General features: G+C 46.8%; 1 protein-coding gene across 3 annotated transcripts in view; it reads left to right on the forward strand.

The window, feature by feature from the left end:
• Window positions 1–12,257, forward strand: part of VAV2 (vav guanine nucleotide exchange factor 2) — an 85,819-nt gene that overhangs the window by 24,865 nt on the left and 48,697 nt on the right. For all 3 annotated transcript variants that reach the window (XM_066580260.1, XM_066580257.1, XM_066580258.1), the window contains exon 2: window positions 12–128. In XM_066580260.1, coding sequence (XP_066436357.1) covers window positions 12–128 — 117 coding nt within the window. The remainder of the gene's footprint in view (window positions 1–11; window positions 129–12,257) is intronic.

A 12,257-nucleotide genomic window follows, 5' to 3' on the forward strand; every position in this document is an offset into this window, starting at 1 on the left:
TTTCCTCCCAGTTCTTGTGCCTGAAGAACATCCGCACGTTTCTGAAGGTCTGCCATGATAAGTTTGGATTACGGAACTGCGACCTCTTTGACCCATTTGATCTCTTTGATGTTCGGGATTTCGGAAAGGTAAGTGACTCTGGCCTGTTTAAAATATGTTGTGTGGACAGGGCGACCGTGTGAGTGCAGCCGTGGAAGCCCTGCCACCCCTCGGTCCTGCTCAGCCGGACTACATATGGGGCGCCATTTTGGACTACGTAAATTTAGGGTCTCTACTATTAACCCCCCCACTAGTTCAAGAGTTCCTGTTCAAAGAGGTTTGTACACAGATCTAAAGTTCTCCCCTACCCAAAGGATATGGAAAACCTTTATGATTAGTAGGGATCCAACCACCGGGACCCCACCAGTGCCAAGAACAGGGGTCCCAACGGCCCCTGCATGAATGGAAGGGAGCTTGCACATGCCCACTGCTATAAAAGATTAGAGTTGCTGCGGACAAGAGCCGACCGCCCCTCCTGTCATGTGAGGACTGTCGGGGTAGGGGGTGCTACCAGTCAGACCCCTACTGATCATTAAGGTGCCCACTACCCTGTGGCTGGGGATAACTTTAGATCTTGGTACAACCGCTTTCATGGTGTCTTACATAAATGAAGCTTCATTAGTGTGTGCAGATCTCAGATTGTTGACTAGAATTTGACATTTCTGCTTGCTGTCAGTGACTGGAAACATTTACAACCAGAGGCTGAAAACCTGTCAGGACCTTGGGGCATATTCATACGGGCAATGGTCCCATGTGAGATCCGTCTGATTCCAAGATGGACCCGAGAAGAGAACGCATTCATACAAAGGACTTACCACGAATTCCTTGTTCAAGAATCGCCCATTACTTCCTATGGGAGCATTCACAAGACGGGTTGCGCCCGCATGCGATTGCGATCCGTGTTTAGAGCATTTTACTTTTGGAATCGCGTGTTTTTATGTGTGTGAAAAATGTGTGAATCTGATGCAAATTGTGTATTCTAGCAAAGACGCATCATACATGCAGGTAAAGCGGTCAGCGTTACACTGCATCACACTCACCGTAATACTCTACCTAGCTGCAGGTAAGAGCCGTCGCCCTGGAGCCCCGGACAACAAGGAGTCTTCTGCTGCTAATGTTCACCAATACACTGTAACAAACCCTCAGCTTATTAATCCTCTGGAAATGATGAAACAATTGTTTCCATTCACTAGCAGGCAAATATTTTCCTCCATGCTTTATACTGCGGTCTACTGGGTATTATATTAGGACTTCACATTGCAAGACATGGCGCCCATCGCCTCGCTGCTCTGTAACATCTTAAGGCTTGTTCACGCGGCAGATTTTGGCTTCCGTGCCAGATCTGCGATCCCCTCATCTGCACGGGAGTCTGCGATGCTGATTTATCCGCTGCGCATTTGAAATCTGCGTTATGGAAAAAAAGTTAAATAAATGGCGTGTCGCGTAACGCAGCATCCTTGTTGGAAATTCCGCACGTGGATTTTGCGCTTTTCCAAAGGCTGAATCCTTGTGCTGATCCGCGGCAATATTCATAACGGCCCTTTGTGGATGAGCCACAGATTACTGCTGCGGTTCTGGAGGCAGAATACGTACTGAAAAATCTGCGTCTGATTCTGCGATGTGAACAAACGTACAGCTTAGATTCTGGGTTTTTGGCAAAGATTGAGTTTTCCCCTCGTATGAGGACATTGGAACAGAAGGATTAGTGTGATTGATATCTAATGACTTCCATGGAGACTGCTATCTTGTACTAGATCTGAGTTACATCCTGTATTACACTGCAGAGCTGCACTCACTATTCTGCTGGTGGAGTCACTGTGTAAATACATTACTTATCCTGTACTGATCCTGAGTTACATCCTGTATTACACTCCATAGCTGCACTCACTATTCTGCTGGTGGAGTCACTGTGTACATACATTACTTATCCTGTACTGATCCTGAGTTACATCCTGTATTATACTCCAGAGCTGCACTCACTATTCTGCTGGTGGAGCCATGGTGTACATACATTACTTATCCTGCACTGATCCTTAGTTACATCCTGTATTATACTCCAGAGCTGCACTCACTATTCTGCTGGTGGAGTCACTGTGTACATACATTACTTATCCTGTACTGCTCCTGAGTTACATCATGTATTATACTCCAGAACTGCACTCACTATTCTGCTGGTGGAGTCACTGTGTACATACATTACTTATCCTGTACTGATCCTGAGTTACATCCTGTATTATACTCCAGAGCTGCACTCACTATTCAGCTGGTGGAGTTACTGTATACATACAGTACTTATCCAGTACTGATCCTGAGTTACATCCTGTATTATACTCCAGAGCTGCACTCACTATTCTGCTGGTGGAGTCACTGTGTACATACATTACTTATCCTGTACTGATCCTGAGTTACATCTATATTATACTCTAGAGCTGCACTCACTATTCTGCTGGTGGAGTCACTGTGTACATACATTACTTATCCTGTACTGATCCTGAGTTACATCCTGTATTATACCCCAGAGCTGCACTTACTATTCTGCTGATGGAGTCACTGTGTACATACATTACTTATCCTGTACTGATCCTGGAGTTACATCCTGTATTATACCCCAGAGCTGCACTCACTATTCTGCTGATGGAGTCACTGTGTACATACTATGCTTACCCTGTACTGATCCTGAGTTATATCCTGTATTATACTCCAGAGCTGTACTCACTATTCTGCTGATGGAGTCACTGTGTACATACTATGCTTACCCTGTTCTGATCCTAAGTTATATCCTGCATTATACTTCAGAGCTGCACTCACTATTCTGCAACTTCAAATCCTAGATTGTTTAGTGTCTACACATGGCTTTCTTCAGAGATTTCCATTTCGAAAGTATGATTTTGCTGCCCTGCATTTAGTAGGTTGGCTAACATTTTATGGGAGTATCTCAGCAATTCTCATGGCCGTTTCCAATGACCTGCAGAATAGTGAATGCAGCTCTGAAGTATTTTTGCAGTAGCACATGGCATAGCCCTACAGAGCCTCATACTTTATTAGAGCTGCAGCAGAATTTCCAGTTAACAGTAAGTGGTAAACCGTTAGTTTGATGATGGGCTTCAGTAGCTGCTTGTGAAGTGTGCCTTTTTTTCCGCATTGCTGTATTTTATGTCGTTGTCTTATTATGCCGCAGGCTGTCTGTGTTTTAGGTGCCCCTTGTGTCATTACACCAACCCCAGTCATGGACCTACTGCGTCATAGAAGAGCACTAACCCCTTCTGACTCGTTTTATCAGCAGCCCTGGCATTCACCATTGTACCCAGCCTTCTCTGCTCTATAGTGACAGATGATCTTGGTCTAATGTTATATTCTTGTACATAGGGGGCAGTATTATAGTAGTTATATTCTTGTATATAGGGGGTAGTATTATAGTAGTTATATTCTTGTACATAGGGGCAGTATTATAGTAGTTATACTCTTGTACATAGGAGGCAGTATTATAGTTGTTATATTCTTGTACATAGGGGGCAGTATTATAGTAGTTATATTCTTGTACATAGGGGGCAGTATTATAGTTGTTATATTCTTGTACATAGGAGCAGTATTATAGTAGTTATATTCTTGTACATAGGGGCAGTATTATAGTAGTTATACTCTTGTACATAGGAGGCAGTATTATAGTTGTTATATTCTTGTACATAGGGGGCAGTATTATAGTAGTTATATTCTTGTACATAGGGGGCAGTATTATAGTTGTTATATTCTTGTACATAGGAGCAGTATTATAGTAGTTATATTCTTGTACATAGGGGGCAGTATTATAGTAGTTATATTCTTGTACATAGGGGGCAGTATTATAGTAGTTATATTCTTATACATAGGGGGCAGTATTATAGTAGTTATATTCTTATACATAGGGGGCAGTATTATAGTAGTTATATTCGTGTACATAGGGGGCAGTATTATAGTAGTTCTATTCTTGTACATAGGGGGCAGTATTATAGTAGTTATATTTTTGTACATAGGGGGCAGTATTACAGTAGTTATTTTCTTGTACATAGGGGGCAGTATTACAGTAGTTATTTTCTTGTACATAGGGGGCAGTATTACAGTAGTTATTTTCTTGTGCATAGGGGGCAGTATTATAGTAGTTATATTTTTGTGCATAGGGGGCAGTATTATAGTTGTTATATTCTTGTACATAGGAGCAGTATTATAGTAGTTATATTCTTGTACATAGGGGGCAGTATTATAGTAGTTATATTCTTGTACATAGGGGGCAGTATTATAGTAGTTATATTCTTATACATAGGGGGCAGTATTATAGTAGTTATATTCGTGTACATAGGGGGCAGTATTATAGTAGTTCTATTCTTGTACATAGGGGGCAGTATTATAGTGGTTATATTCTTGTATATAGGGGGTAGTATTATAGTAGTTATATTCTTGTACATAGGGGCAGTATTATAGTAGTTATACTCTTGTACATAGGAGGCAGTATTATAGTTGTTATATTCTTGTACATAGGGGGCAGTATTATAGTAGTTATATTCTTGTACATAGGGGGCAGTATTATAGTTGTTATATTCTTGTACATAGGAGCAGTATTATAGTAGTTATATTCTTGTACATAGGGGGCAGTATTATAGTAGTTATATTCTTGTACATAGGGGGCAGTATTATAGTAGTTATATTCTTATACATAGGGGGCAGTATTATAGTAGTTATATTCGTGTACATAGGGGGCAGTATTATAGTAGTTCTATTCTTGTACATAGGGGGCAGTATTATAGTAGTTATATTTTTGTACATAGGGGGCAGTATTACAGTAGTTATTTTCTTGTACATAGGGGGCAGTATTACAGTAGTTATTTTCTTGTACATAGGGGGCAGTATTACAGTAGTTATTTTCTTGTGCATAGGGGGCAGTATTATAGTAGTTATATTTTTGTGCATAGGGGGCAGTATTATAGTAGTTATTTTCTTGTACATAGGGGGCAGTATTACAGTAGTTATTTTCTTGTACATAGGGGGCAGTATTACAGTAGTTATATTATTGTACAGAGGGAGCAGTATTATAGTAGTTATATTCCTATACATAGGGGACAGTATTATAGTAGTTATATTCTTGTACATAGGAGCAGTATTATAGTAGTTATATTCTTGTACATAGGGGGCAGTATTATAGTAGTTATATTCTTGTACATAGGAGCAGTATTATAGCAGTTATATTCTTGTACATAGGGGGCAGTATTATAGTAGTTATATTCTTGTACATATGGGGCAGTATTATAGTAGTAATATTCTTGTACATAGGGGCAGTATTATAGTAGTTATATTCCTATACATAGGGGACAGTATTATAGTAGTTATATTCTTGTACATAGGGAGCAGTATTATAGTAGTTATATTCCTATACATAGGGGACAGTATTATAGTAGTTATATTCTTGTACATAGGAGCAGTATTATAGGAGTTATATTCTTGTACATAGGGAGCAGTATTATAGTAGTTATATTCTTGTACATAGGGGCAGTATTATAGTAGTTATATTCTTGTACATAGGGAGCAGTATTATAGTAGTTATATTCCTATACATAGGGGACAGTATTATAGTAGTTATATTCTTGTACATAGGAGCAGTATTATAGGAGTTATATTCTTGTACATAGGGAGCAGTATTATAGGAGTTATATTCTTGTACATAGGGAGCAGTATTATAGTAGTTATATTCTTGTACATAGGGAGCAGTATTATAGTAGTTATATTCTTGTACATAGGGGGCAGTGTTATAGTAGTTATATTCTTGTACATAGGCGGCAGTATTATAGTATTTATATTCTTGTACATAGGGGGCAGTATTATAGTAGTTATATTCTTGTACATAGGGGGCAGTATTATAGTAGTTATATTCTTGTACATAGGGGGCAGTATTATAGTAGTTATATTCTTGTACATAGGGGGCAGTATTATAGTAGTTATATTCTTGTACATAGGAGGCAGTATTGTAGTATGTATATTCTTGTACATAGGGGGGCAGTAGTATAGTAGTTATATTCTTGTACATAGGGGGCAGTATTGTAGTAGTTATATTTTTGTACATAGGGGGCAGTATTATAGTAGTTATATTCTTGTACATAGGGGGGCAGTATTGTAGTAATTGTTTTCTGAACATTGCGGGCCGTATAGTAGTAGTGATTTTCTGGTACATAGGAATCGGTATTAAAGGAGTTGATGTGGAGTTGGGTCGAACAGAAGGGTTAATGTCTCCTGTGGGGAGGGTGATGACCCTAATCTAGCAGATGTTGTTCATGTCATCTGACCTCTGACCCCGCACACTCTATGTAATTGGATATGCAGTGTAATAAGTACATGTCCTGGGGCGCCTCCATCTGCACCTGTCTTGCCCCGGTGACCTCCGTGACCTTGGGGTTCACCTGCTGCATGGGGGGGAGGGGATGTGTGACGTGGATTGTGACCCCGGACTGTGAATTCTGCGGTGGAATTGGTAATAGATCCGCCACATACTCTGTTCTGCCTTCATCTGTCATTGGAAAAGCTGGGTTGTCTCCTGACTTTCTGGGCACCTGTGTGGCATATGAGGAGGGGATGCCCGCTTGGGGCATTGCATAATTGGGCACTTATTGCTCTTTGGCCCTGCTCATTCCTGCACTATTAGTTCTGCCTGTCTTTTCCAGGATCCTGAGTGGCATGAGTACTCGGTGACGCCCCCTGCTGGGAGATTAGCACGTCCCGGTCTCCGTTCTGCCGCCGGCCACGGTGAGAGGTGATAATTCGCTTTTCTGCCTCATTACCGGATTCAGAGTCTTTGACATAACGGTCGGATGGGAAGAATATGGCTGCACCCTCGCATCATCTCCATCTCTTCGTGTGCTTCGCTCTGGATCCATTACTGTGACTGCTGTGACTTGTAGTACCGCAACCTGTTATCCTGCCATTTCTTGCACACGGCTCTTCGTAATTTTCCAAATGACATCATTGTCTGTGCAAAATACATGCGGTGCCCCGTAATACCCTGCGCGGACCCCTTCCCGCTCGTGTGGTATATCCATCTGTAGGGTTATGTCGCCTCCTGCAGTGTAGTACATGGTTGGTCTAAAGGCGCCATTCCAGTCCGAGTCTGGATGTGGCGGGCGATCGGCGACCTTTATCCAGGTGATGAGGTCCTGGTGCAACGCAGGGAGGTAGTGAGACGATAAGAACTGTCAGAGGGATCTGTATACTGGTGAGCAGCGGCAACCCTGGGATGTGCCTGACGTGCGGAGCGCCTCCTGCAGTGTAGTACATGGTTGGTCTAAAGGCGCCATTCGCACTTCAAATAATCTTTTTTTTTTTTTTTTTCACGTATCGTAACTTTTATTTGTTGATTGCAAGCTCCTGGGGACAGAGAGCGGTGTGAGTGACGACAATTCTACAGCGCCGGGGGGTGTGCGCGCACTTTATCTTCGCAAGTCAAATAAACGGAAAGGTGGCGGTGAATATCCCAAAACTAAGAAATGGCAAAATTTTATGTTATTTTTCCATATTTTAAAGCTGTAACCGGACAGCGCGGTGGGAGGAGCCTCGTCATCCACCATATTGTCCCCTTCCGTTTATTCCTCTGGTGTGATGAGCGTCCCCGGCCTCCCCTTATCCCCCGCCTATGTAGCTGCACTCACATGTCTCCAGGGCGCCGGATGATCCCCATGCCGTCTTTATGACCTTAATGTTAATTATTCCACTCCATGAGGCCGCGTCTTGCTCCCCGGGCGGGTGCGTTCCGCCGCCGTACGCCGCTGTATGTGTGACTGGCCAAATCGCCCAGCTGAAGTATCACATAATAGGGCTGCAGCGCAATTGTTATTTAAAATGTGAAGGTAAACGTTCATCTGCGTCCGGATGGGGCGTGCGGGGTCCCAGTGCGGATTTCTAGGGCTTTCAGCTTCCTTTTGTAACGCTAGCCACCATGTTGCGCCTTATGGTGGGGGAGGGTTTGTTCGTATATTGTATCCCCTATGAGGAGGCATAACGGGGGGGCAGCGCACACGGATTCCCCTGTCCGTGACCAATTACCGTCTTTATGGTTTGTTAATTGCACGGCCGTCTGCTTTGTTAATATGTTAATGCGCTCGCCGTGTCTGCGCTGTTTTGGAAAGGTGATGGCGGGCAGAAGCATTGTGCCACCCCCTGATTACTATGCCAGCGGCATCTTGTGCCCGCTTATCTCAGGCTGGTATCTGTCGTCTTTTATTCTACCGCCACCGAAAAAAACCCTCCACTTAAAAAAAGCGAAGAAGAAATGAAAGCCTGAAGTGGATATGACGACCCGCGCACAATTAGCCTCCAGCAGGTACCGCCTCTGCCGCCTGCGCAGGAGACGAGGATTTACATAAGATTAATAACTTGCGGCACATATATTAGACGCTTCTCTGCGCGGTTATTACTCAGGACGCGGAGGAGTCTGTGCTTGATTGTTCGCTGAGGGGATGGCACGTTCGTCGCAATGTCATTTTCTGTCTGTCAAGTAACATTACCGCGCACGTCTCTGTTACATTGTATCGTGGGGTGAGGTCGCCATTACCAGGGATATATCTCACCTCTACTCGTCTACGGACATGTGGCAGCTCGGAGACTTTGTCACAAGCTGCTGCGCAAAAGTTCGGATATTTAGAGAAATGCGCAGACCAGCATCCTGCGTAATGGCCTATAGGTCGCAGCGGTCATGTAAATCTGCACCTCCCCTCTGCTCATTCCTGAACAGAATGCCAAGGTTACAGTTAGACTGACACAGGCAGGACAGGGGAATCGTTCGGTCAGACATGCACAGGAATGGCTGCGTGGTTTACTCCAATGTTGACCATCTTTCCCAGTATCGGATATGGGACGGGCGCTTTAGTATCTCGCGGTTGCGTTTCCGGAGTTTCCCGTCTTGGGATCAGTATCTGTTGTCTGCTGTTATTACGGATCTTTGTGATACTCTAATCACAGGGAGCGATCGCGTCTCCCGCAGCATCTCATTATCCTCACAATACGGCTGGTAATTATCGGAGCGCCCACGCCGTTATCTCGCGGATGAGAACGCCTCGTCTGATAATAACCGCTCTGTAATATTACACGTCTCATTGTACGGAGATCACGGGAAATGAGCACCGCCGTACAAAAGCTGAGTGATGAGGGGCTCATCCTGAGACCCCCACCCTCCCAAATCATCCCTATGTCTTCCTAGTTATTGCAGCCCCCGCCAGACGCTTAACACTGCAGTATACAGCAGTGCACGGCCTCTGCCTGTATATCAGCAGCAACGACGTTGGAGGATCTATTGATATCGGTCATCTAAAGGAATCTCTGACCGCACAGCCTGGAGATTATAGTAGTGCGGAAGGGTAATAAGAGAAGTGGCTGATATTGGTTACATATATAGATATACACTGATCAGGGTAACTTCAGGCGTGCTCTAAAAACGCACCTCTTCAGGGAGGCATACCGCTGACCCTAAATAAACCCCTCCGTACTCCACCTGATAACATGCTACCTGACCTACTGACTGCAATCCCTGCTAGCCGTCATCAACTACCCCCTTGCAGTCACACCAATTCTGCCGTCACACAGCCAAATGTCTGACCAAATGTCTGTGTATAGCATCCCTCACTCTCCACCTCGCCATACCGTGCACATCTCCACCTCGCCATACCGTGCACATCTCCACCTCGCCATACCGTGCCCATCTCCACCTCCCCATACCGTGCCCGTCTCCACCTCCCCGTACCGTGCCCGTCTCCACCTCCCCGTACCGTGCCCGTCTCCACCTCCCCGTACCGTGCCCGTCTCCACCTCCCCGTACCGTGCCCGTCTCCACCTCCCCGTACCGTGCCCGTCTCCACCTCCCCGTACCGTGCCCGTCTCCACCTCCCCGTACCGTGCCCGTCTCCACCTCCCCGTACCGTGCCCGTCTCCACCTCCCCGTACCGTGCCCGTCTCCACCTCCCCGTACCGTGCCCGTCTCCACCTCCCCGTACCGTGCCCGTCTCCACCTCCCCGTACCGTGCCCGTCTCCACCTCCCCGTACCGTGCCCGTCTCCACCTCCCCGTACCGTGCCCGTCTCCACCTCCCCGTACCGTGCCCGTCTCCACCTCGCCGTACCGTGCACGTCTCCACCTCGCCGTACCGTGCACGTCTCCACCTCGCCGTACCGTGCACGTCTCCACCTCGCCGTACCGTGCACGTCTCCACCCCGCCGTACCGTGCACGTCTCCAGCCCTTTACCTTCTGTATCCCCCCACTATTCGTAGTATGTAAGCTCGTTGGAGCAGGACCCGCACCCCTATTGTTTCCAGCAGCTGATTACTATGTAACCGTGGTTCTGTAATGTTTGTCCTTCTGTCTTTCTGTATTCCTCCTGTCTATGTAAGGCTGCGGAATATGTTGGCGCTATACAAATAAAGATTACTACTATCAGGGGGATAAAGATTGTACTTGCCTGTCTTGCAGTCAGCCTCTCCTCAACCTGGTACGGCTGATAACAGGGAGCCTTACTTTGTATTCTCCTGCCCTACAGTCGGACACTCTCCAAGCTGACAACAGGGAGCAATAGATTGTGTTCTCCTGTTCTGCAGTCGGCCACTCCCCAGGCTGACAACAGGGAGCAATAGATTGTGTTCTCCTGTCCTACAGTCAGCCGCTCTTCGGGCTGACAACAGGGAGCAATAGTGTTATATATCCTGTTTTACAGTCAGCCACTCTCCAGGCTGACAACAGGGAGCAATAGATTGATAGCTTTATCGCTGCGTCTCTTTAATCTGATACCTTCCGGAATGTGAACGTATCGGCTGGTGATTCGGCGTGGCATCCTCAGGACTGGCTGAGCGGCGATTATGCGGCATGTTTATTGGTCCTGAATTGGGGCGATATTGGGGTTTAGATGCGGGTGGGGGCGGCTGAGAGTATCACCCCCTGGGCTGTAGATCAGAAGGACGCCATGACGCTGCATCACGTAACTGGGACTACGATCCGTGATCTCTTATGCGCGAACATTCTTGACCCGCCGCCTCTGTTTTTGGTGGCGTCCTTCTCATCTGTGTCCATTATTTATATTGGGCAGAGAATTGCGCGGCAGCACTTGCGTTCCGTACTGTTGTTCGTTACACACTCCCAGTGTACGGTAATTGTGGTTGGTGCGGCGCGCACACGATAATAGTCTGATGCCCCATGAACTGTAAAGTGTGCCAATCAGCGACCGACAGCGACGGTCAGTAAGGGGATGGCTCCTGTACGGTTTTGACCATCAGGTGCGTTTTTGAAAGTCTGCCACGTAAAATGAGTGGCACGTTTCACCGTAAGGCTCTAGCAGGGCCGCGGTTATTATGTGGCAGCGGGGGCGGTGAGCGCGGCGGTTGGCAGCCTCACAAGCTTCCACTGATTCTTATCTCTTTCGGTTTGCAAACAGTTTAATGAATGAAGTCTTTGTTGGCTCCGTTGAGCAGCGCCGGAGTAACCCCGTCCTCGCCGCGCCGCAGGGACATGGCGCAGAGATCCGCCGCTGATATATTCTCTAGATCCTCATAGTAGTAACATTATGTAATATGAATGGGCTCTGTGTTTGTAGAGGCGAAGAAGTGAAGAGGTTAAATGCCACCTCTTTACCCATCCCCCCTCCTATAGACCCCCCTTGTCCCTGCAGAGAGTAGAGGGGCTGAGTCACGGCTCCCCAAACACTGATCTCTTTCATCATCACAGATGGAATGGAAGGATCTGATCAGTAGACCAGCTGGGGCCCCGGGGCCACTTCCATTGCACCCCATGCCTGTGTCCTCATTTTATATGCCTGACAAGTGTGCAGTATGTGGAGGGAGCCACCCGACAGGAGAGAGCGGCGGATAGAGGGGGATGCCACCTGACGGGGCTGAGAGCGGCGGATAGAGGGGGATGCCACCCGACAGGGCAGAGAGCGGCGGATAGAGGGGGATGTCGCCTGACAGGGCAGAGAGTGGCAAATGGAGGGACGATGCCACCTGACAGGGCAGAGAGCGGCGGATGGAGGGGGGATGCCGCCTGACGGGGCAGAGAGCGGCGGATGGAGGAGGGATGCCGCCTGACGGGGCAGAGAGCGGCGGATGGAGGAGGGATGCCGCCTGACGGGGCAGAGAGCGGCGGATGGAGGAGGGATGCCGCCTGACGGGGCAGAGAGCGGCGGATGGAGGAGGGATGCCGCCTGACGGGGCAGAGAGCGGCGGAT

This window comes from Eleutherodactylus coqui, chromosome 10 (assembly GCF_035609145.1).
Source record: "Eleutherodactylus coqui strain aEleCoq1 chromosome 10, aEleCoq1.hap1, whole genome shotgun sequence".
Lineage (NCBI taxonomy): Eukaryota > Metazoa > Chordata > Amphibia > Anura > Eleutherodactylidae > Eleutherodactylus > Eleutherodactylus coqui.